General features: G+C 34.2%; 1 protein-coding gene across 1 annotated transcript in view; it reads right to left on the bottom strand.

Moving 5' to 3' along the window:
• The window catches only part of STXBP5 (syntaxin binding protein 5), a 105,231-nt gene that overhangs the window by 34,583 nt on the left and 43,845 nt on the right, over nucleotides 1-26,803 (bottom strand). The window contains exons 8-17 of the mRNA XM_018078057.2: nucleotides 24,670-24,753; nucleotides 17,698-17,821; nucleotides 16,164-16,242; nucleotides 9,957-10,111; nucleotides 8,857-8,929; nucleotides 6,606-6,753; nucleotides 6,151-6,218; nucleotides 5,105-5,145; nucleotides 2,823-3,043; nucleotides 1,192-1,370 (exon numbers count right to left, since the gene is read on the bottom strand). Of these exons, the coding sequence (XP_017933546.2) occupies nucleotides 1,192-1,370; nucleotides 2,823-3,043; nucleotides 5,105-5,145; nucleotides 6,151-6,218; nucleotides 6,606-6,753; nucleotides 8,857-8,929; nucleotides 9,957-10,111; nucleotides 16,164-16,242; nucleotides 17,698-17,821; nucleotides 24,670-24,753 (1,172 nt within the window). The remainder of the gene's footprint in view (nucleotides 1-1,191; nucleotides 1,371-2,822; nucleotides 3,044-5,104; nucleotides 5,146-6,150; nucleotides 6,219-6,605; nucleotides 6,754-8,856; nucleotides 8,930-9,956; nucleotides 10,112-16,163; nucleotides 16,243-17,697; nucleotides 17,822-24,669; nucleotides 24,754-26,803) is intronic.

Here is a 26,803-nt window from a genome sequence, read left to right as displayed (position 1 = left end):
GTTCATTAATTTCTACACCACACTGGACTTCAGAAAGTCGGGAAATCATAAAAAATATGATCAAAATCACATAAAAGCAATCAGAAGAAAAATCCACATTGAAATTGTTAATTCATGTTTTTAGGGGCCCCTTTGATTCACTGCCTAATTGAAAACTAATAGAACGGTGATCACAAATACTTCATTTTTCCCATCTTCAGAGCAAGGTATAACATTTTCTTTAGAAATACACCACTGCAACTCGGCAAAATCAATACAATTGAAAATCCTCACTCGGATAAAGTAACCGCATCAGAATTAGTTATTTTCTAGATAGACACACTGAAAGAATTAAAATCCAAGCTGGGACCTTAAAACTTCAGAAAACAAAAAGTACATACTTAACTTTATATCTGTAAGATATATACATTCTGCTAGAAAAAGTGATGGCCAAGAGGTCTCATAATACACTCTTGTAGAAGAGTAGAAAAAGATTGCCTTCTTTTAATTTTCATTTCTCAAATGAGTAGAAGCTCACACAAAGAAGCTTATAGGAAAAATTCCCAATTTAAAAAAACCAAAAAAGTGGTCAAAGACCTATATTGCAAGCACTATGAGGCATCATGCAAAGTGAAGATCTTTGACAATGGGACGTTTATTTAATTCCGTTTTCAAAATATCAAGTAGTTCTCTTAGAGAGTTTTCAAAAAAGATGTATATTTATAAGCCTAAAGAGTTACCACTCATCAGCTAGCTATTTGTAAGAATTTTCACCACTTTTGATTTGGCTCTAAAACCTAAGGCTCTGGAAAACCAACAGATGAAATGTATTCAGCCACAGAACATCAAGTTTCCTATTCATTTCAATGGACAATGAGACAAAGTGATTAAATTGTTGCTATTAAAAAATGTTTGCTCTAAAGAGTTATCACGTATAACTATACTAACATCTGTGCCAAATTTTCCTAAATCATAACATAAGGATTTTCAAATTTTTACCAAATCAGCTTATGAAGTTTAAAGAAATTGAGATAGCAATATTCGTTTCTTAAAACGGAGCTCAACTTTCATATATTTGGAAAATGTTGCTCTATAAAATAAAACATTCTCACCAGTAATTACATATCTGTAATAATATCAAAGTACATATATTCTAATGACATATTTTCATAAAGTCTCACCCTCAATGACAGTGTAACAGAATATACTTACTTTAAACACGGGACATTATCACGAAGTCCATCAGATGAACTGCTACTAGTAGATGGGTGAGACTGGGGAACAATGGATTGAGGATTAGAACCTGCGCCTGGAGTTGATGAAGGTGGTACCTGCTCACCATCTGGAGTTTCAATATCATTTATTTCATAGAGCAGACGTACTTCCAGCATCTGTGAATTAAAATAAAAAAAAAAAAATCAGTAAAGTCTGCCTTTCAAAAAAACTGGATACAAAATAAATGAAGTGCAACAGAAGATTGTAGTGATAAGTGACATCCAGGTCTTTTTCATCTTTTAAAAGACAACACTAGGTTAATAAACAGTGCAACCTAAATACCTATGTAGTCTTTAGAAATAGAGTCTTAGTAACTACTACAGACTGAATATCTGAAGATTACTGAAACTTGAAAGTCTGATATATTTCCCATTTTTTAAAAGTTTGCATCTTAATAATGAAAGAAATTAAATACTGGTTAGAAAACCCATTTAATTATCATTCTGCTGACATACATTCTCAGTTATGAAGATGACTTGGTTTATGTAATTCTGGAATAGTAAAACCGAGAGCTAAAGGCACATAGACAGCTACCCTTTATACTGATGCAACACTGTACACATGGGACTTGGTTCAATATTGGATGTGCTCAACTAGCTCATACATTTTAAAGAACTGCAAGTTCATCATGACTTCAGATTTTCTTCTGCTGGATCAGTAACAATATTAGTATTAATTGCAGTGCAGTGAAAAGAAACTTTTCCACTGTTTTATTCTCATCGTCTGCAAAGTAGAACTTAATTCATGGACTGAAACAAAGAATATATAGTATTTTTAAAACTTTCCTGGTACTGAATAATAATTTGCCAGGGACTGATTCAGAAAAATTGTTTAGAAAAAACTATTTCCTCAGAAGGGAATGTACTTGTACACAAGTAAACACCCCATGAAGGGTGAAGAAAAAAACCCCTGTGCCTCAGGTCTTTAAACTAAGACTTATTCAAAGGGAGCAGAATAGGAAGGGGACAGGGTTTATGTTGTGTGTGTGTGTGTTGCGGGCAGGAGGTGGGAGGAAAAACCAACTACATTACAATTAACATTTTACTTATAACATACAATATTTTATAATTAAATATGAGCTTCTAGCCCATACATTCAAATACATAAACTTGTATGTGTGTGTTTGATTTAACAAAGGACTTCTCAAACTCTTGTAATAGAATCATTGTATCTTACATAGAATAAAATAGCAACACACCAAAGTCCTTAACAGATTCTGGGGAATGTTTGGCTCACTTGTACTCTTCTAGCTCTGCACACTGCAGTTTTAACACGACAGATGATAATTATTAGAAATCAAGGAAAAAGGAATCTACTCCCTAAAAGCTTTGAAATTCTTCAACTCCACATCTCATTCACTGAAAACCACTATCTTGGTGTGCAATATTTAATTACAAAATTCAACAAAAGTAATCATTTTTCCTCCAAAAAACCACATCTCTTCGTTTTGAGACAACTGTTTTTGTCCGTTTCACTAATAAAATAAAAGATAACAAAGCAGTAAATTGCTAGAAGAGTCTTCTTATAGCTAAATCTTACAAAATTCAAAAATGGTCATAACTAATTACCGGAATGACTTCTGTTGTCACTTCCTGCTTGCTGAACCTGTAAATAATGACATGTGCAGAAACTCCAGCTATGCACAGCATTCTACTTTCTGGACACCACGAGATGATCTGAATAGCATATGGATCTTCATCTACTATGTCTGTGTTTGGCCTGTCATCTTTATTCCGTGATTTTTCAAATACTTTGGCTGTTTTTAACTTATAGAGTACTTGCAGCGTTACTAGGAACAAAGTAAAAGAGAAAAATTAGTTTTGATCAGAACAGATTTTTTTTCTTCTCAATTTTTAATTTATTAACTTGTCTTCATAGAGAAAGATATTATGTTCAGCAAAAGAGGGCAGAGTAGAAGCAATGAATATCTGTGTTGCCTCTGTCCACACAGTGCACCACTTGATCAATATAGTATCAGTTAGTATAAAAGAAATACCCCAACACTTATCCTGAGAAATATATACTAAGCTACAGTTATAAACTAAGCCTTCACAGCTTCTCAAGGCTTTACTGTACCTCAGGATCTCGTTACAACATCATCTTGTTACATATGCCATATCTACAACTTAGTTGTGTCTATGGTAGAGGAAGTAAAGCTCCTCTTCTTTCTTTCCACAGTATTTCAAATCCATGGCCTCTCACCTGTGCTCTCATACGTAACAGCCCCAATTCCTCCAATTTACATATTATTTTGTCTGATCATTCAAAAGTGCTGCCCTCTGATCAGTCCACTTTTTGTTGATAACAGGTTTCCTAGAACTCTTCTAGTGATGCCTTTCCACAGTTTTAAATAGTGAGTTACTCCATGTTGGTTTTACAGACATACCCACTTCCTTATAGCAGTGATTATTTTTTTCTATGCAACACAGACTGCAATTCATGAGATGTCCAATTTTTTTCCCCAGAAACTAAGTACTAAGTGTACATCATTCATACTATAGTCAAGTAAATTGTCTTTGATATAGCTACCTCTTGAATAGTATCCTTTTCAACTGTAATTTTAATTCTGTATTAAGTTTTCTTTCAAATACCTTCATGCTGTTTTCAAACTTCACAGGCATATCCTTTAGTCAATGGCCCAAGTCACTGCTATAAATACTAATCAGAACATTAGGAAAACTTAAATTATAGCATCCTTTCTCCTCTTCCATATTTCAGTGGTTTTACTTGAATCACATTTCCCTAGTTCACCTGTAAGACTGTCCTATTAGAGAGACTTAAAATCAATAGAGGATACTTGCAATTTCTCGCTTAACAGGTTTATGTATCTGTTTTAGAAAGAAACTAAGTGTCTTTAAGAGAATCTCCTTTGACAAATCTATGCTGAATAGATCTTTTAAGCACACAGAATCACTTGGTTCTGGCTAACCTCCTTCTCCTCTCTCTCCCAGGTTCTACTCCCACCCCAAACTGAAATTAAAGATCTATTACACTCCAAATAGTCCTCCTCCCAGTTTTTTAACATATACATTGCATCTGTTCCCTCCCACAACCACACACGCCCTAGCATTTTGGAATCTCATCAGTTTTCCACAGGTTTTCAAAGACAACTAATGACGATTCCAAGATCGCTTTAAACAACTTTTAAGTACCAAGAGTAAGGTTAGTCAGAACTAGATTAACTAAAACATCTAACTCTATGCAGTCATTTCTACTTTGAATTCTTACTGCATTTCTCACTGTGAGCTGTGTAGGCCATCAGATGCAATTGACCCTTTGACTGAAGATGAGAAATGTAAAATAGTATCAGACTCTTCAGGCCTGTTCAGTGTTCCAAAGAAAAGTTTCTTTATTTTACTCTTCTCCTGCCTTTCTTCACAAATGCATAAATCATTTTAGTAGCACAAATTTCTACTGGTTCCAATTCTCATTTTTAGATACTGTAATTTATGGAGAGCTGATGTCTTGAACACATGCCTCTCTCCTGTCCAAAAAGACAGAAATAACTTACTGAAAATCAATTGTATTAAAAAGGAATGCATTTCCCTGTCATGCATCTTCATGCTCAAAAATAAAGTTTAAGGTGTTTCTAAAAAATTTTAGAATTCTTCTATATTAACTGGCCCTTGGACTACCAATGCATTTACTCTGAGGTGGTAAGAAACAGTGAAGCACCTAAGAAATAACGTCAATTATACTTAATTTTAAATAAAAATTTTCTGTGAAGTTACTGACTCTACAGAAGGCAAGAAATAATGACAATGACTAGTTTGCAATTACATTCCAATAAAGAAATCAGTTTAGAAAACTCCTACTGCACAGGAAAAAAATCTCTACTGAAAACACTTACTTGCTGAGGCATCCCAAAACTTGATTGACCCATCAGCATGCCTGTGAAATATTAAAAAATTAATAAGACAGTAAAATGGTTAGTTGGAGTGCTAGACCTCTTTGTTACTGATTGGAAAGTATACTGTTAACATTCTATTTTTATTAGTACTCTTCGTGACACTTTATTTTCACAATTTATTGGAAGCTGACATTTTACCAACATGTGCTCCAATGACTTTGGATGGAAGGGATTAGAAAAACATCTGGAGGCTAACTCCCTGATGACTCCACTGTACTAATACTAATTTACCATTTTAAATACTGAGGCATACCTTACCATGTGCAGCTTATTAAAATATGCCCTATATTAGGAGCAACACTTGTAAAGAAGACACCTAAAGATACAGTATCCCACTGCAAATGAGTTACCTCATTTGTTTATTTAGCCTTGAAATGAAGAATCAGATGACTATATTTTTTCAGGACTGTCTCTCAAATTCTCTCCAAGATGTAGGATAAAGTGACAGTAATCCTCGTTAGGGCTAATGGGTTGTTCTAAAATTTAGTGCTCTCAATTTCAATGACGCACTGCCCAGTAATAAATCAAATGTTGCTTATTAAATTGTTCCTTACAGTAGTATTAGAAGGGTCAAGCTCAAAAGTATTTGATTGTCCTTTCTGAAATAAAAAATTGGCTTCCCTTTAGAACTGAACTCAATAATTACTTAATGGACTTCCGATGCTTTAAAACAGTACTCAATATTTTCCAAGAATTAAAGAATATACGATAAGTTTGATCCAGGATACTTAGATAAGAAACACACATAATCACAATACCGCATCATAATAGTAATCTCTGAAAACACTCACTACCTTCCCTTCCACATTCTGCCCCTTACTTTCTCAGTAATGCCTCAAGGACATTATGCCAAGGACTTGTTTGGTGAACTTATTTCATAATCATTCAAACCACTCATAAAAAACAATGTTCTAAAGATGAATAAAATAGTCTCAATTTTACTTAATCAGCTAAGAAAATTATTAGTACACTATGGGATCACTTACCCTGTAATAATTATCTCTGGATAGCTCTGAGTGATCAAACCCCAGTTGCCTCCACTGATAGGCCATTCCTGGAAGATTAACAAAAACACTGAGGAAGAAAATATCATACAGTGCAAAGTTAAGCCATTGAAATTACTGCAGATACTGCAGAATCCAGTATTTCACATGACTTCAAAAAAATTAGACATATCCACTGCAGGGGGTGAGGGGAAACAAACAAACAAACAAAAAAAAAAAAATCAACAAGGGCTATAAACACAACCCCTGTTCCAGGAATTCCTTTAGCTTCCAGTGATATGGCAATTGATGGGAGCACATCAGGAAAACATGATTATAAGGCTTGACACGTGACAGGATGAGTCAGATGGAGCTCTGGTCTTAGTATGGCCAATCGTTATTTAGACCTGCTGATTTTCAGTATTTTAAACCACATATGTATGTAGTAGATGTTGTACCTTCTTACTGTAACCTTGACGTTTCTGACGAGCACCAACTGAATAGAGTGCAGGTATGAGGTCCACAGGACAATCAGCAAAATATTCACAACAGGTAACTGGAGATTCATGTATAGTCAAAGGATAGGGATTCTCAAATATAGGATACCTTCAATGGAAGAAAGGAGAAGACTGTTAACCTAGGAAAAACCTTTTTTTAAAATGCAGAACACAAGTAAAGTACTGAAGACTAGGTTGGCATTCTTTTTGTACAGAGAAAAATAAATGCATATCAAATTAGATTATGAACAAATATGCAACTTTACTGTTCATCTAATACACTATAAAGATAGATGGAATTGGAAGTTTGTACTGTTTATAGAGTATTTCTAGAACAGCACTATTCCTTATAGCTTTATATTTTTAAAAGCTTACTAATTTAGGTCTGTGGAAAAAATTAAGTTACCAAGTCCTAATTGTAGTAATGCGGAGATATGAATTTATTTCTAAGTCTTCAGTCTATTCTTCTGTGGTAAAAGACAGGAAGAGTCCTGTCTCGCTTTGTATTAGTAAACCATTGTGAGACAGAAAGCTGTCCAGCGCTTTTCAAAGTCTACTTGCAACTCCAAGATCACTTTCTGAAAGCTACAGATAGCAACATTCAGTTACCAATTAGAAGAATATAAACACTTATGCTTCCCCCCACCATCTCCATCAGAAAAGTGACAGAGCCTTTATGAGGAAAAAAGTCAATAATACTAATAGAGGTAAATATATCTGTGTTCAAAGAACATTTATCTCGAGAGAAATGCATGCTATGTGTATGTTTTTTCCCCCTTTTTATCCCCCTTTTTTTGAGAGGTGAAAAGAGACACAGCTTCTCAAGCCATCTAAAGGAAAAACTGGCAAGAACAGATGAAAACTTACTGCATACCAAGAATCTTATACATAGCTATCTGGAAAGTCTACAACAATCTTTTAAAACTGAATGAAGACTAGGTTTCACTTTAACAAAATATGAAAAATCCATATTTGGATTTGGTAAAAGGAAGTGTGTAGATTTATTTTGGCATTATTTTTTTTGCCTTTTTAGGCGTCAAACAATTAATACTTTGCAAGTCAATCATAACAAAGACCATTATAAGTCTTCTAAAAACACAACTGCTAAAGATTTTTTTAGCATGAAATAGAATAAGCCTTACCATAATTTCAAATTTCAGGCATTGTGAATTAAATATGAATTTTGGAAGCTTAATGCTATTGGTATATCAGAAACAAGTTCTGGATACAGCTTATGGCTGTAACACTGGGAAAAGCTAAATGAGATTGCTCAGTACCTGGAGAGATATTAGGATAAAACCTGATCTTCTTCTGAATTCCATACAGTCTTTATTATCTAAGGTATCACCTTAGATCACACACTTGACTTTAAGGATAAATATTTACAGGGTTTAGTTTTGCCCTACAAGGATATTCTTCACAAGGATGTTTTTTCATTGACCATTGGAGATTTTTAATCAGAAACACTACCAACATCTTATCGAGTCCCTCTGCTCCTAATCCCTTAATGGTTAGTTGTTGCTGCCTATACTAATTTTAAAACCCTTCTTAAAATTTTTGTAGTAGCCTGAACTTTTAATCACCACCTATTAAGACTGTATGGACTGTCAAGAGACAAAGAAACAAGAGACTCAAAATGTGCTAGGCAAGTATTATTTGTGAAAAGTGTAATAGGATACTACTCTTAAGCAACTTCTTACCACAGCTGTAAACCAGGGAGTAGATGTTATCATTCAAATTTTATGTATATGATAGTTATTGCATCAGTATTGAGTTTCTTTAAGCAATACCGATAGCAATTTATTTGGCAATAATATCTGCAAATATTTAAGCGATGACAACAGCCAAAATTACCTGGCTTATCTGATCAGTTCTTCTCTCTGCTCCCTTCCCCAAAACTGCAAGCTCCCCCTCACAGCACTAAGGAACCAACTTCAAAATAAACTGTGATACTTAAAAAGCAGCAGTGATCTATGAGTAATTTCTGTTAGTCAATCAAGCCTGGAAAAAGTCACATGATATTCTACTCATCTACTACATATTAAGCTGTGAAAAGTTGATATATTAAAATTCTCAGTTCAGTTGATGAAATTTTATATTTAATATTCAAAATTTTATGCTCTGGACAGGGAGTTATTATGCTAGATTAAAGCTATAGAGCAGAATAACAGGCTGATCACCACAGCCAACCATTACTACACAAGATTCTTACCCATTTTGTGCAAGGTCAATCAGTACTAAGTCCTTTTCTAGGAGAACAACTACAGCATATGGTTCCTGAAAGTCTGAAAACAAAAGAAGAAAAAGTTACTTACTGGTAAATGGAGCTCATGCATGTATAGCCTCAATAATGTAATCAGTCTTTGCACTATAGCAGTTAAAATTAGAAAAAGCCACTTAGATCACTACAGTTTTTGAAGATATTTTATACACTCACCCTCCTGAATATTCCAAGTTAATTGCTCTTCCATTAATTCAATATTTTCAACAGCTCAAATAACAGAAAAAGGAACATGCAGAATAACTTGTATAAGCAGGTTATATGATAGAGCCAAATTTCTCAACAGTAACATCCTTCCACCCCCAAACTCTTTGCCTCATATTCAGTGGGGTTTAAGTTTTAAGCACTTACAAAATGGATTAAAAGACAGCTGACTTGACAGTAAAGTAAGAAACTTTAAGCAGTCGGTGAAGTGCATATTCCCCTCTTTCAGGCAGACCTCAAATTCCAAGCTAAGCAGTTTTATATACTCTGATAGAAGCTGACAGTTAAAAACACTGTAGTCATCAGCAACGTAATGCTATTCATCTGGGACAACTAGCTAAACTATGATAAAAAAAATCACCTGCTGTAGAAAAGAGATTATAGGTTAGTGATGAACTTCATGTAAGTATTGAAATGAACAAAGTCACTAAAAGTAAAAATAACACACAAATGCTCTTCATGATTTAGCATTGAGTACATACTATCTTTCCACCCAAATATGTACTGGTGAACACATTTGCTGCAGTAACTACAGCTTTAAGTTGTAATGCTACTTTTTATCTGCACATGCTTTTGGGATTAAAAAGAAAAAAAAATATGTACTGCATAACTTGCTTCCTTCTAGTAGCAAAACAGGCTTTATAATAAACTATGCTACTAAGATGCTTTGGGAAGTAAACCATACTTCAGATAAATAGGGATAACAGATGTTGCTTCTGAAGTCCAATCCCCAGAAACAAAACAGAAAGGAAATAGTCAAGAATATTCTCATGGGATAAAACTCCAGAGATAGGAAATCAAGGTACTGAGAAAAATCTTGAGCCTACCATTAGGATATGGTGTTTCACAGAGGGTTAGGAAATCAACAATAGAATAATCCATTTCTAGCACAGCAGTACTTTTTCCATGCATAACTGTTAAACAGGGTCTTCTTCCTACAGTGTCATACGACAAGCCTCCTGAGAGAATGATGAAAGGCTCCCTGGAATAAAGCAGAGGCATTTAGGATCAAGCCAAGATAATATACTAAAAGATATTATTGTAAGGTTGCAAAACCTGCCCAAAGTTCAATGAGATATCATTAAGCAGAGATAGAGTAAAAATAATGAAAACCAGCTCTCCATGCAACATACAGCTTGAGTGTGAGTTTCAAAACTTAAGTTATAGTCTTCAAACTCTTGTTTTAAGTCAGACATCTTCTCCAAACCTTTCATTCCATATTGCTTATTACCAATCTTTGCAACTGCTTGGCAAAATGAGATTTTTTAAAACTTTGTACAACTTTAGAATTACTTTTCTTCTACTGAACTGCAGTCAGATTTGCCAACAGTCCCATTCATCCATAATATAAAACAGTCTAGCAGAATCAGGAAGAAATAGAGTAATATGACTGCCTTGGAGAAGCCTGAAAAGTTTCAAAGACCTAACATCTTTTAAGTAGTATCACACATTTATTCAAGACATTTTAGCCATTTCCCCCCCTACTGCCATGCACAAAATTCAGGAAACTACTATGTCACAGACTACTCCTACTGCATAATCAAATAGCTGAGTAGAGAGCAAAAATATTTCCTCTAGTTTTGAGAACAGATTAGATGCTTCCCTTGAAAGATTTTTAAAAAGCCTTTAGAGGAACACATTTTTAAATACACCCATATTTTTCAAATATGCACATAACATATAATTTATTATTTCATTTACCGAAAAACAAGATGAAGTAAATATATTCATTTTACCATATATTTTTTTATTTCCTGATTATCAAGCGTCACTCATTTTAATACTTCTTATGTTTGAAATAGGACATAATATCCTTTAAAGAGTAGTGTTTATAAGTATATAGTACAAGAAATAAATGTTACCCATTACTGACTATTGCCTCAAATTCCACATTATATTTCTGAAGGAAAAATAGGCACTTTGAGTGCCTAACAATTATCTCTGATCTACTTTTATGGTCACTTTACGTAGAAGTCCTACCCTTCATTTGTGTCTTTCTTAGAAGCAGCTAGTATGTCAGTATCTGGAGAAAATTTCTAGTAAAAAAAGCCATCCTGATATATTGTAAAAAGAGGCTGAAGAGATATAACTTTTTTTTTATCCTTTCCTATAACACCATCTTTCCCATACTGTCTAAATGGCTTTCACTAGTTAGCATTTGAAACACTAATGTGAGACTAGATACATCTTTATTCTTGAAATAAAGATGTCTATTAAGCGTCTGGTTTATGCACATGTTGGTCTTCATGAATTTAAGGCTTGACTGAAATGTGCTCTGTGTTTGTAGCATTGAAGGCAAACCAGACTGAGACAAGCTTCCAGCTTCTACAATTACTTCACAATCTGCCTGATCCTCCAGAAAGACCTGTGACTGAAGATTTGATAAGATCAAAAAGTACTGCTGGTTGAGGAAGAGACCTGAATGGAATGCCATACATTGGACCATAGATCCATTGAGTTAAATATCCTGCCTCCAACAGTAGCACAAAGTGTATTTCTAGAAAAGGATTAAGTTTTTTCCAAGTTTTCATTCAGTCTCAGTTCTTCATATTGAAATTTCACACAATCTTTTACGGTCAGGTCCATGAAATAATTTGAAGAAAGTTACAAACTTGAATTTAACCTGATATTTTTCAGGATGTCAGTGAAGACAAAAATACTGGTGTGATGTATGTGCAACATCTCATTGCGTTGGAATGATTTACTGCAGTATTTTTTTGTCCATAGAAATAATTAGGTTTTTTAAGCAGTAATGCTGCCAGGACAATTTGCAGAAATTAATGGACTTGCACCTTCACTGAGATCAACTGGCAATACTAAAGTGACAAATTTTAGTTTTTAATTTTCATACAACACAGTGACATGACAGTGTGTTGGATTCTCCTGGTTTTATTTCTCCAGGTAATCAGACTGCTTTGGGCAGGCTTGCCAGTCCATGTCCTTAAGAAGCAAGGAATGGAGGAGATACGAATAGATTACACTGATCTGTCACACGGATTTTTCAAAATGAATCAAAGATTAAAGTTGACTTTAGTCTGCCAGAAAGACGGCTACAGCTTTCCATATGAATTTTTCATATTTTCATGAAACCATGGATTTACCATGAGCACAAGCTGTTTATTTTCTAATTAAAGGGCTGTTCTTCAGCTGTGATACATGTTAAAAGGTTAGTGCACATGAGTGTTATTAGAAATACCTAATTTAAAAGAAAAGCTAAAGAGATTTGTACTTTACATCGATTGAACCAACTTTGGTAATTTAACAAAAAGTAGTGCTCAAGTCTTAGAGAACTGCTATGTAGCATTTTTAGCAGCTGCTCATATAGAGATTCTGTGAAACAGTTCTGCTTCAGCAGGTTTGGAAGTAATCCCCTTACACGAATTTCCTCATGAGTTAAACCTCTAAAAATCTCTTGGAGAACACTATAAGAAATTCACTACAGAGGGGGGCAATGTTTCATTAAAAAAAACTCAGAAAACACAGAATTAGGTCTTGCAGTATATGAAAACATAATACAATGGAGAGCCAAATGGCTCACAACCCTGGAGAATGTTTCTAGTAAATTTTAGAAGTAAACTGTCAAATGTTAGACAGTTTCTGGCAGTCCAGAGGTGTGAGAGAACAGTATGTACAGAAATAAAGCCATTGGTACCATCCGGATTACTTTTCAAACCATAAGTAAATTTTTCAAAAAGTTAATGCTATTATAAAGATGGAAAGGACTTCGAGAGTTAGTTTGCCTTAATACTGGCAATCCTGAGGTAGTAAAGATAAATTACCAATTAGTTTTTGGGAACTATGTTTTTGAACTGACAAGCTTACACAATAAAATAGTACTATTCAAACTAAATTAACAGATCAAGAACTTTTACTTAGCAGGAGACATCATTATTTACGTACACTCTAGGTCCCAACTATATACATCCATCTTGCTAAAAAGTACTGCTCTACAGTCAGTCAATGACAGCTGCATCAGCTGCCAAGACAATACTCTTTTTTGATTACATTTTATGGGGAGACTTTTGAGCTCTAAATTCTATTAGACAAAGCTCTAGTAGAAAATAATAAGCTTGGGCAATTTTACTATAATAAATACTAGAAGGTACTGAATCACCAGGGGTGAGAAGTGGCATTAAGAAGGACTGAATTCTGGGGGGTGGGAAGTGGCACTAGGAAGCTCAAGAGCTTCTCTAGATAAACTTTAGACAGAAAAAGTATGCATAAATGGCAATGTGGAAGCCATTTCAGAAAGCTCAAAAGGTAATCTACCTTTGGAATTCATTGCATCACAACAAGATGGAGCGTTTTAGATGAAAAATAGCTGCAGTACAATGACCTTATGCTCTGGGATTGTAAAATTATACCAGTTTGCTCAAGGAATATAACAAGAATTTGCCTTTTTGACTCCCAAGCTGTCAATAGCAACCTTTCCAAATGTATTCTCACAGAGATAAAGCCACAGACATACAACTCTTGTAGGGTAAACCACTTTGGCTCTGAAGATTTCACTGGCAGTATCTGCATTAGACTTAAAAAAACCAATCAACCAAAAAAACCCCAAAAAAACCCACAACAGAAAAAGCCACCAAGTTAGAAAATAAATAGTTAGTCTGTAAAAACCAGAAAAAGCATCATGTCCTCCCATTTCCCAGACTCCAGCTTTGCAATATGGAGAACATAATGGAGAAAAAAAAATGAGAAGGGATTAATAAGAGCTGCAACAGTAAAAAGAATAGTGTCTGTAGCCCTTAATACAGGTTGCCAGCAGTCATGTTCCTTCCTTTTGTGGGGTTCCAAACACCTTTTCTCAAAAAAAAAGTTTATTAGAATTAGAAGCAGTAAAGAAAACAATTAAGATCATATCAACAGAGTGTTTTCCACAGGAGGAGATACTGAAACAACCTAGATCTTTGAGCGCTCTAGATAGGGGGAAATAAGAAAAGGGTGACAGAAAGATAGATGTTAGAGGTTCAATATAAAGCATGGAAAAAGTGAATGTTTTTCACAATAAAGAATTGAAATATAACTTAAATATGAATTAAATAGTACCTCAAATGTAAGCTATTTTGTTTCATTTTCTTCTGTGATTTTTTTTTATTTTCTTTTTGAAGAACAGCTATAGCAGACTGCTATAGAAAAAAGTTTATTTGGTTTGTTTCTTACATTGTTTCAGTAGCTAGAAAAAAATTTGTCCTGTCCAGAAGTGATTCTCCTCTGTGCTACAGAAATTAAACTATGAACAAGAAATAACAGTGCTTTACATAAAAGTTAAAATTTTATCTTGTTCATATATAACCAATTTCAAATTGTAAAAAGAAAATCTATCAAAATTTTAAGTATTGAAAAGTAGTTCTGCCTCACCTTAAAATTCTTTTAAGATTACAAGTGAAACCGAAAACAAACTCCAAACTGAAGTACATGTAGCAGGCAAATGAACAGAGATTTTCAGTGCACTGCTTCACCACCACAGTGCAAACTGGTGGGGTTTTGTTTGTTGTGAGTTTTTTTTCACCCCCTTTCTTAATTAAAGTTCAGGATAACTATCAACAATTATAGATTTAACAGTACACTGAAGACAGCAAACATTAGAGAGTATATTAAATTGAAATATAGCAAAACATTCAGTTTGGAGAAACACTGGAAAGTGAGCAAGTGAGAGGTGTAATCAAAGAAAAAGCCCAACACTAGGAAAGATGTGCCTCCTGAAAACCCCATGTATTCTTAGAAGTTATACTAGAATAAGCTCCTCTTTAAACTGTGTGAAAAGTCAACTAGTTTTCACATTGTAATATGTCACAGAACAAGCTTCAAACTAATCTTCTCCCCATCAGAATGACTATTTAGAATAGAAAGCTTTTGATTGCAGACATTGTGACTTGCTGAAGCTGAGATTTTTTGATTATTTCTCTTTCTTTAGATCAGCTTTTGATCTTTCAGTTGAGAAAGGATTATGCAGACAGATGTAGACTTCTGCAAGCAAAACATGGCTTTCCAGCTGATCATAGATTTTCATACATCTGGGAGCTAGCCACAGTCTGAAATTTCTATTTAGCTCACTTTGAGCAAAAAATAAAAATACATAAAGCCACTGATATAAGTATGGGTACACCAATTTGTAGTAAACTATATTGCATCAATAACAATGATCTATAGATTTGAACACCTGGAAAACAAATGAAAGTGATACAAACACCCTCCCCAACAGTAAAAGAAAACAAAAAAACCCAAAAGAAATCTCCCCAAAAAAACAAAACCAAAATTAAAAAAACCCACGAAAACCCCGAACAACCCAAAAACCAAATTAAAAAAAACCACAAAAACCAACCAGTCAAAAAAAAAAAAAAGTTTTCATGAATATTTTCTTTACACTGCACTTTTCACTCTAACACTTTAAAGCACTTTACAACCACAAATAAAAGAAATTCCACACAGTTCATGAAATCCATCTGTCCTAATTGCAGTCTTGGTAACAAAACACGCAACTCTATAGATAAATAATTCCATCTGAGCCTCTTGTTGCAATTACTGCTTTGTTACATTCTCAATGTGCATAATTAGGCACATTTCACTGTGTAAATCACTGCACTCTACTAGAAAAGCTTCTCTTAACAACATTTTTTTGGGGAAGAACATGTATTCAGAATTTAGAATATTTGCATCAGGCCATTATTTGTTGAAGTTCAGTTTATCATGTCTGTGTTTTGGTGTCTTCTGCGCTTTATCAGCCTTTCTTTTCTTAAATAGTCTCAAAAATTTAGCAAAAATACACACAAGTTTTAGTAGCATGAAAAGCATGTAGATAATGTATTAGCAGTATCTTTACCTAAGTTAAGGTTTGTGTATATTAATTAGTTCCTATATATGTTTTTGTAGTTTGTTCATCAATACCTGATTTGTCAAAACTAAAACAAAGCTATTTTACCATAGCTCAGTAGCAACAGAATATTCATCCCAACAACTGGGAAACAATGTATATTGCCAGAGCACTACATTTCTTTTATGTATGTTCATTTTGCATACAAAAGAAGTCTTACCCAGCTCTAGTAGTTTTATATTCCACCTTAAGAATAGGTTTGCAGGGTTCTGGCTTCTTTCCATCCTTCAGCTGCTTTCCTAAAGTAAATTATTTTCTTATATTAATCTTACAGTTCATTATGGCAATTAATGGAATTCACTATCCAACATGAAAAGTAGAACATTCACATAAACATATATTCAACAACTTTGACAATTATAGAGTATGTCTTGGAATAATATAATTAAAAATTTGTTAAACTCTCAATACACCAACCTAGAATGTTTACAAAAAAACCAACCACCAATCCTATACCTAAATGTTGCAGAATATTTATTTTCAAACATATAATCATCCCCTAAAGCCTTGTTTTAAGTAGCACTAGGAGATTTAAAGTTTAAGTTGTGTCAAGCATTTCGCAATTAAAATCGGTTAGCTTACAAGCAAAGTGAGGTTTATCCTGAGTGTTACCCTTCAGGACTAAGACTTCAATTGAGCATGAAACCCTGCTCTTCCTCAACCGTGCACTATTGGCAACTGAAGCTACTATAGATACAGTTTTTCATAGAGTCAGTAGAAATTAAGGGTGTGGTGTAAATATACATCTTTTTTATCTAATCATTGATAAAATACAATACTACTATGAAGTTATGCAGAAAATTTAACTTCCAGCCCATAATAAAAATAATGTTTATTAAAAGAGGTCAAAACATATTAAAATAACATTAGTCTTGTCTAAGTAGTTTTACTACTACAGTAACAGTTTCTTTTTCAACGACAGGAAAATGGTACAGAATCATATAGAAATCCACAGCTTCTTTTTTTCCACTCTAGTCCACGGTCAGTACAGTAAACATGGCCTTGCTAGAGGCTCAGACAGATAAACCAGGACACATAACTACAGCATTCTGCACTACATTTGTAACCTCACAGATTATCCTCACTGTTACATTACTTAAGAATCTGAAGTACATAAATTGTTAAGACATAACTTAGAGACATGCACACCCTGTAACCTTAGGATTTTATAGAACTTAGTTGGAGAGCAGCAGCATATTTCACAGAATAACAACATGCAATGTTAATTTCCTAAATTAACATTAACGTAAGACCTCTCAGAAGCGGGAACATTTTACCAGATGCTGGTCTTATTCTGTTACAAACCTTTCCAGAAATTGACGTGGTAATCTACACATTTACACGTAAAACAGATGCTTCCTTATATGTATTTTAAACAACATATGGGATTGCAATGTCAAGCAAAAAGCAAGCCCTGCAAAATATGCATTAGTTAACTTTGAAATCAATGCCACTGTGTGAAAGGCAAGCTTGAAGTTTAGAGATTTAGAGAAAACTACACTGATTTGGATTCTTATTTCATAAAGACTTTCTTTAGTGAAATCTACCAGAATTTCATAGGACAGAGAAAGTTTTTTACTTGCATTTCAAGTGTACTTTTAATATTTGTTTTTTGCAAAACACACATTTATTAAAAACAAGTCCTCTGTGTTTTAAGAGCTGCCAAACACAGTTGGTATCCATTTTCATCTTACCATGTGGAGTGATTGTCTGGAATGGTTTGGTAGGAGATTTTACATTCCATATGGTCAAGGTACCATCTGAGTGACTACAAATAAATTGTTTTCCTTCATGATGCCAAGCCACAGAGTGGATAGCCTATGCAAGAGAAGAGAAAAAACAGAACAGCACAAGTTGTGTATCTTATCATTTTATCCTTACATCTTCCTCAACAACATTAGACAGCATAAGCAAATTAGAGAAATTACTAATTAAATATACTGCTCTTAGTATGTACTAATTTACCCATGGCAAGTTTAGTACCTTCAGTCATACTTTATCCATCAAAAATACTGTCTTCATTGTAGTGACATGTTTAAGGAGGGAAAAATCATCCTCCTCAGCATAGCATTGAAGCATTTTTCAATGAAAGGTAGCACACAAAGAATAACTGCAAGCAATTATTTGAGCTTTGCTAACCAAAATTTTTCACTATTGGGAAAAACATACTGTCCATACAAAAAACATGGGATGGGATTATTATGTCCAAGTATTATATGACATTTTGAGGTGTCCATATGGATGTGCACAAGAGGCAAGCACGGGCTGAAAATATAAGCAAAATGAGAATAGAGGTAGCAAGGTTTTTTGAAATTATGATGATGAAAACAAAGTATTATTGAAGAAAATACTCTAACATTGCAATGGCAGTTTTGAGGTGCAGGAAAGTACAGAAATCTACTAGTAAATCTTTCATAAAAATCTTTCAAATATACAGGAACATCTTTATTTTCATAAAATTAGGAATGGAATGATTAAGCCATGCCACATGAAATCTGCAGAAAAAAGCCGACTAAATAAAGTCCTCTGTGAGGAAACGTGGATGTATGAGTAGTAAAGAACTGTAACTAGCAATGAAAGCTTAAGCAATAATTATTAGGTGAAGAGCAAATCTCACGAGACAAATCCAAGCCATCTTTGCCCAAACTGATTATACACAGATCAGGCCTTCATATTTCATACAGTTATACAAAGAAACAAGACGGTTTCCAGCAATATGACTGGGAGAATCCAGAGCTTAAGTAACAGAGGAAAATGGCTACAGTAAATGCATGGAGTCTTCAATAATCATTTTTCCAGTCTAAAGTAATAGAAGATCTGGATATATGTAAACTACAGATTACTAAGTTTAATATTTCTTGGTGAAATTTAATCTTGTTCCCTATGTATTGTGGAATCACTATAGATTTTGCTAGAATACAGATTGTCTGTACCAATATCACATCTGCACATGTAGCTCAGAAACCTAGATGATTCACATGATGTCTCCTAGTGTCAAAGTGAAATAGTCTTGCTCATTCTGTACATGAAATTTTTGTTTAGCAAAAAAAGGTTTTACAAAAGAAACTTTGCATAAATAGAGAACATTTGTTTTTATTTACCAACATAGTACCAAATAAAGGAAGAGATCAACAGTAAAGAGACTCAGTAAAGAGAAGGTTTCATTTCAAAAAGCTCTGACACTAGGAAATTAAAATATCTATATTATGCTTAGCAATACAATCCAATCAGTACATTTTACATACTCTCCCACACTCTGACAATAGTAGGCACCCCACAGTGCAAATGGAACAGTTTGACACACACTTATGTAGAAATAGGTCTTAAGAACTAGTAAGAAAGCAAGCTTTATAGAAGTAAGGAAGGAAGGACAAATCTGAGAAATGAACACTACTTCCTTTTCTTGAAAAACAATCTCAATAGGAAAAGAACGCAACAACCTGTTACTGTTGAAACAGCATTAATGCTTAAGAACATAAAAAGATCTGATAAACTGAGCACAAAGGAGAAGGATGACTGCTACCACAGTTTCTGCAAGGAACATGAAGGGATGGAAAAAAATCACTGAAAGAGAATGATGAGTCTTTTGTTTTATGGTTATTTATTGTTAGTTTTATAGAACCACTTGTTATATTTAGTAATGCAGCTAAATATTGCTTAAACTGCAACAAAAATACATGTTTTATGTTCTATAAAATAATCCAACTAACAATACTATGGGCTGGGTATGATAAAGTTTTGTACAGAGCACTGTCCTTTGCTATCACACAGTTCACAAATTCTTGCAAACCTGAAAAACAAAACCAAACCTGTAAGTAGCTGCAACATAATCTCCAGGTACAACAAGCTGGTATATCTACAGTGACAAGTCAGCTATAATGAAAAAAGTACAATAAACTTACGTAGTACTGGCTGGTTAGCATAAAACAGAAAGATCAAGCAGAATCCACTGAGGCTGCAAATCTATGCATAGCTTCTCAGACATTAAAAGGCCCCCACAAGTAATATATTTTTCCAATATTTTTAAAAAATTTACTGATTCAGAATAAAACTCGAAGTTTTAGTCATAATTCTCATCATATGAACTTCACCTGTTACCCCTTTGGTACCATAATGCAGCAGTATGCTTTTATCAGCTGGTGCAGATTCAACTGTCTCTCAAATATTTTTTTGGAATATATCACTTGTCAAACAGATCCCAAACTGAAAGTAATACCTTATAAAAAGATCGTATACAAGTACCACAGAGGACTGTTACTATATTTAAGGCACAAGACATCTGTATCAGGTAGAATTGTCTGCACAGGTAAAACAAGTCCTGACCTCAACTAACGTTCTGAATCCTTCCACTTACGAACCTGAACCAAATACAGTGAAGTTTAAAGGAATTTATACAGGGAACACTCTATTGAAAAAGCAATAAAGTTTATCTAAATAACTCTTTAAGTTTACTTAATTACAACTGAAGGTTTCTTATTAAAAGTATTCCTATCCCCTTCCCTTTAATTCAAATTTAAGGTAGCTGTTCTGGACCATAAGGAAGTTTGTTTCAAAACTTCTGAGACAGTCACATGTTTTCTTGGGAGGGAAGGAAATCAAATCTTACTTTTTCGAATAACAAACACAGCACAATCGACCGCGGTGTCCTATGTATGCCAAAACTTTACCAGAAATTGTAGAAACTATCTATCCCTGAGTATTATGTGGAGATAGGCTGTACACAAAGGCAGCCTGACTTTCACCACCTGTTCCAGAAGGATTATCCCATATGGAAAAATGACAGCCATACTGTCTGCAAAGAACATACACATATTTGATTTTAAGAAGGAAACATTCTTGCACCAACTAGCTTTTCAAGAGATTAATAAACATTTAAAAACATTTTATGTCTATATCCCTAGAAATCAGTATTATTTTTGGCTCTTTTAAGAGGTACAAAAACTAATAATTTAAATGGAATCTTACAATGTAATATACAAGTTCATCAATAAAGAGTAAGCTCTATTCAGCAAAACTAAAACATCAGTGTGTTAGCACTTTCATAGTGAATCCAACACACATAGCACTGTGCCAGCTATTAGGATGAAAATTACACCTATCCCAGCCAAAACCAGTACATGCAGGCATTCACTGATGTAAATACAAAAGCTATTAATTTAAGCAGTTTACCCTGTTTTCAAAAGAATTTTTAAATTCATTTCTCCAAAACCAAGTTTAGACTACTGCAAATACAGTTGATAAAACTCAGGGCAAATAAAAAAATCTAAGTAAACTGTCCTTTTTTTTTTTTAACTAATATGCATCTTATTGCTTACTTTTCAAGTATAACACAATTTGTGGGAAAATAGTTCTGAATACTTTCCCAGAGGAATGCAGAGACACTGATAATTCCTTTCATAATTCTTTGGATTTTGCCATGATCCTTTACTTTCTTCTGACATTAATTTAGCTTGAAATATACTGTGCAAGACATAAGCAAAGTCATTCTGCAAGCCAGACTGATTATTAACCATAGCCTATCCAGATTTCACTGTCTTATTATGACAGTCATTTAATTTCCATGGACACTCTCAGTATTTCTGTTAATGAATGGATGATCATACTGACTCCTTTTCTACAGGTTTACCAAAATATTCAAAGAAAGTATAGTAAAGCTTGGGAGTACCTATGCTAACCCTCTTGTCAACCCTCTTGCTTCCCTCTTCTAAAAGAAGGGGAAAAAAGCTGCAAAAGGAAGAAAAAAAAATAAAAAATGCAGCTACTGAGATTTACATGACAATACATCATGAAGATTGTTTTGATGAAATGAAATACATTGACACACTTCATTTTCTGGCAAGTCACATACCAGGGTTGTTTCTCTTTCCCCAGTCCTCTTAATTCCACAGGCTACTTTGACATGTTTTTAATGCTGGAAAATAATCTCTTACGCTCAGTCATGTACCAGAATATTGTGTCTAAAAATAGTAATCTATAATACATTACAGTTAATGCTATCAAAGCTTACTTTACATCAGAACAAACAGAATATTATTTGAAGAAGGGACTTTATTATACAACTAGTTTTAGTTTTCAGAAGTTACATTTGAGGGGTATTTTTTAGAAACAAAACTTATAGTTGAGAAATTTGTTTTATTTCTTTCCTGGATCAAAATACAGGCTGGGAAATAACTGCAATATAAGTGTATTCCATTTAAGAAATGCAAAGCTTACTTTAAGTCCCCAATGTCTGAACATAAAAGGCTTAAGAATGGTGCAAAAAAAATTTAGTCTTATTTTTTCATTGAGCCTGCCCAGGAAAAAAAAGGATGCTTTGAGTAAAGGGTTTCAAAGAAACCTTCTAAAGAAAGGTTCCTTCACAACTTCAGTTCTCCTATGTAGAGATAATTTCCTTTAAATTATCTGAAAAAGAATATTACATTTGTGTATTATTTAAACTAATTCTAAATACACAAAATATTACTGTTATAATAAAAAATATATACTACTTTAAGTCAGGATATTATTCGCAATATAGAAAAACCAAGAACAAACTCCAATTAAATTCCCTGAATTTTCCATGAACTAGAATGTTGTGGGGGGAAGAATATGCCAGCAATCAACACTAATCGTGACATAGAGCTGCCTCCCTCAGCTATGGTTAAGCAGAAATACCATTACAAATGGTTTGGGGGTGGTGATGTTCCTGCCCTAGTGTTCTTGTGCAACAACTATTAGAGCAGGGTGCTGGAAAGGCACAAGTGAAGAAAATGGTGTTCCACTGACCTAGGTTTCAGCAACAAAAGAGATTGCCGCGCTACAACATGGGAATTTGCTTCAGGAAAGCCTCCTAAAGGTCAGGCCATTTGAAATGAAACCAAGCAGGAAGCTACAAAAACGTAATTGGATTCAGCTTCTTCCCTCAGGAAATAACACAGATATCTTTTCACAAACCTCTGATCACGCACAGAGTTTGACCCTCATGATCTTCCTCTGCTAAGGAACAAAAGGATGACATTTGGATCCTTTCACACATTCAAAGTTTTCAGTCAAAAAAGTTGCATCAAATGATTGTGATAGACTGCACAAGCACCCAAGTTACATGCTCTAAGACTAAAGTAATTTATAAAGTGATGAGAGAGGAGGAAACTAATCCAATGGCAAAGTTTCTAGCAAGCATTCTTTATGGCATCAATGTGCCTGGCCACCCAGCTCATGGTGCCTGAGAAAGCCTAACCATCCACTAAGATGGCAAGTATGACAAAATTGAACTAAGTAGCTCTCTTCTTACTAGTTGTCAACTCCACACTCAGAAGAGCTCTCACCAAGAACAAGTGGAGAGCCAAGGACATAAATCCTGAGGTTTAAAATCCTGCTCCTGCTACAGGGCAGAATGTCATGTGCCTTCACCAATGTGAGAAGAGGTAAAACATGTTGTGACATTAGGTGCTTCCTTCCCCTTATGAGTGGGTTATCACACATGCCCATGGACCTTATGGTCAGTGTATGAAAGAAGCTCCCTGGTAAAGCCACTAAACCAGACTCAACAAGAAACTATCTAGAAAGGTTCTGTGTACAGACATAAGACAAAATAGAACAGTTAAAAAGAGTTAAGTAGAGAAGAGCATGAAGAATAAAAGGTATACAAAGAGTTTCAGACTAGAAAAAGATGGAGACATAAGTTTCTGAAACAAATGACAAATAGGGGCATGCAATGAAAATGGGAGAGAAAAATATTCTTCACATAACATACTTTAAGGCTTATACAGACATTTCTGAATACAAAGAAACCTCATTCAGCTCTGATGATCTACAGTTTAGACTACTTCAGATACTTCCCTCTTCAGAGAAACTCTTAATTAGTAGAACACACAAGTATCAAACCAGAACTGCCACCAAAAAACACCAAAAAACTCCTCTAAATCACGTCTTGTGAAAACTTCAGCACAGGGCTATGGAAAATACACCTGCTGTGAAAAAAGTAATAGGCCTAGCTGGTACTGAACAATGACACAGCCATTTTACAATCAATAAAATGTAATTGAAACCAACTTTTTGTTATTTTTAAATAAAGTACATCAACTTGCATATTATGCTGAATGATTTTTCTTAATCTCAGTCTTTCAAAAAGTTTATTCTCAAGAATAAGGGTTTAAAGAAATGAATGCCATTTAATGCCATTGTTTTTTTAAATCTCCCCTAGTCTTATTTCAAACCCTGATCTTATCCTACAGAGAAAAGGTGTGTTTATAGAAAGGTTGCAATGAGATTATTTAGTAGTTTCTTCCCCCCCCATTTTCAGAATATGCAAGAGATTCCAAATTACAGAAATGCTAAACCATGTAGTTTCAACTTAAGACTCAAGCTCTTAATATAGGTGAAAACCACATGACTAACAGAAAAAAAGATCTGAAAGCTTCACCCATAAAAAAATTTGTGAAGAAATCCAATCCATGCCACCATTCACTACTTCACAAACTTAAATTCAGTGAACTTATTTGAAGTTCATTGTCCAAACTATACTGCTCTATTAGAGAAAACTTCAAGTACTTGTAATTTCAAAGAAACCTATTTATTGATCCACTGGTGACAGAAACTGTATAAGAAATGAAAAAAAAAAAATAAAAATCACCATTAGAGTAGTGAATGATATCCTCACAGTAAGTAATGCAGATGAAAAATGTTACCTCATCATGTGTGTATCTGTAATCTGCCTTCTTTGACTTCAGGTCCCATAATACCACCGTTCCAGATTCAAAGCCAATCAGAAGCTGCATTAATAAGCAGAATTGTTAAGTCTTTATAAGGAAAAGTAAAATTATACCATTTGCAATGCCTGTAGTTCTTGTCCCAAAGATAAGCATCATCATACTTCATGTAGTAACTGAAAGTAGTTACAAAAATAAAAATTAAAGAGGCGAAGACCTAAATGCTAAAAAGGTTTACTTTGTACTTGTCATTCTCCTAAAGTTCCAGCAAATACAACGGACATTCATGCAAAACTAGAAAAAAATGAAAGTATCATTCTGAAGAGTTCCAGAAAGATCAACACTAAACCTTGCTAAGTGTATTCCTTCCTGAGTGAAAGTTGGGGGGCAGGTGGCAGTGTTGAAAAATAGAACTTCATTGTGCGTTTTCCTCACTGGAATTCATTCTGCTTAGATTTGCTGGAAGAATATACTACCCTCCCTGAAGTTTTAGGTAAGAGTTCATTTTCTACAAAGAAAGTACTATAAACTTTCTCCAGATGTTATTTACAATTAAGATAACTGGTTAAAGAAAGACCAAAACCATTATTTATTCATAGGAGGAAAGCTAGAAAAATTCAACAAGATAATTTCCCACATAATCTTTTTGCTAGAAGCAAGATTAAACCTTTTCTGAAGGTAGAGAAGACTCAAATTGCTCACTATAATTGGTCTAACACATTGCTTAGTATCTACATGTTTTGCTCTCCTATCTCAAGTGACACTTCTCTTAATGGAAAAAAAAAATCAAACAAGGCCAACATAAGGCAGTAGTGACAGTCTTGCCACTTGTTAATGGAAGAACGCAGTGCAGCTTCAGTTTTCCTAGTTGCTGGATCTACTGTGAGATCTTTCCTTTGAGCATTGTTGCTACAGCAGAAGCTGCTCCTAGGATTGAGTAGCATGCCTTCACTTCCAGTTTTTCCCCAACATGGACATACAAAAAAAGGAGCAGTTGGTTGCTACAGTTTACTCTGTTGAAACAGACTATTTCCTGTGAGCAATGTGCCCTGAGGAGTGTCCTTCAGATTGTAAGTCAGAAACCACTGCCTTCACACGAACTTAGATTTAAATCAATATGATCTATTGCCCCACCTAGATGTTTTGCTTGGACAATCTTTTCAGCATGTTAAGATTGTCAGGGTTTACAGCTGTTTTCAATATGAAAAATAACAGAGGATCTCCTATCAGCTTACAAAATATTTTACCTCTTTCAGTGCTATACAGCACTAAAACCCCATAAAAATTAGACATGTCTGATCTAGTAAAAGTGAATATTCGATTTTTTCCATTAGTGATATGCACACTATTAGTTTAAATCAAATTACCAGTTATAAGCCATATTTTATAACTTTTCTATTTATAACTTTTCTATTTTAACTTAAACATTAGAAAACCCACTGCTTAGAAGGCTAATAGAATGAACAAAATTTAAAAATGAGTACATAAGGGGTTCTTGTAACAGCACAGGGGTTTTTTCAGCAATATTTTTCTCATGAGAAATAAGAGAAGTGTAAGATCAGAATCTTAAACCACTGATTGATATCCTGATCAATAAACCCAGTCATTTTTAAACTTCAGTGGACAAAAATTAGATGTGGGGTGGAATACACCAAAATAAATAAATAATTTTTCTTTTCTGAAACTACCATAGCTTCATTGTGTTCATATTCTAGAGTCCATAAGCCTGGAATGTGACTCAAACCTAATTCTACAGAGAAAATCATTAGTTATGGACTTACTGCAGTGAGTCTCACCCTAATGAAAAAACTCCACTCATTAAATTCTCTTTATTGGACTGAAACCTCAGGTGTCTATGATACAAGCTCATACTCATAACTAGCTAAAACATTCAAACCACTAAGACAATAGTATCTCTTCGATTGTCTCCAATTTAATCTACCACTGACCTGTCAAACAAAAAGTAAACAAAAAAAATGTGTCTCCTGCATGTGTAGAACACTACTAAGCAAACTATTTTCCCTCTCCCTGAAGACTCTTTACACATGGGAGTTCAAAACTCTAGTATATTTGCAACATTACACTGACAAAAATAATAATTCAGTATTTAATT

Source organism: Manacus vitellinus, unplaced genomic scaffold (assembly GCF_001715985.3).
Source record: "Manacus vitellinus isolate BGI_N305 unplaced genomic scaffold, ASM171598v3 scaffold_4_pilon, whole genome shotgun sequence".
In the NCBI taxonomy this organism is placed as follows: Eukaryota; Metazoa; Chordata; class Aves; order Passeriformes; family Pipridae; genus Manacus; species Manacus vitellinus.
Note: the sequence above shows the minus strand (reverse complement) of the source record. Positions and strands in the feature narration are given on the sequence as shown.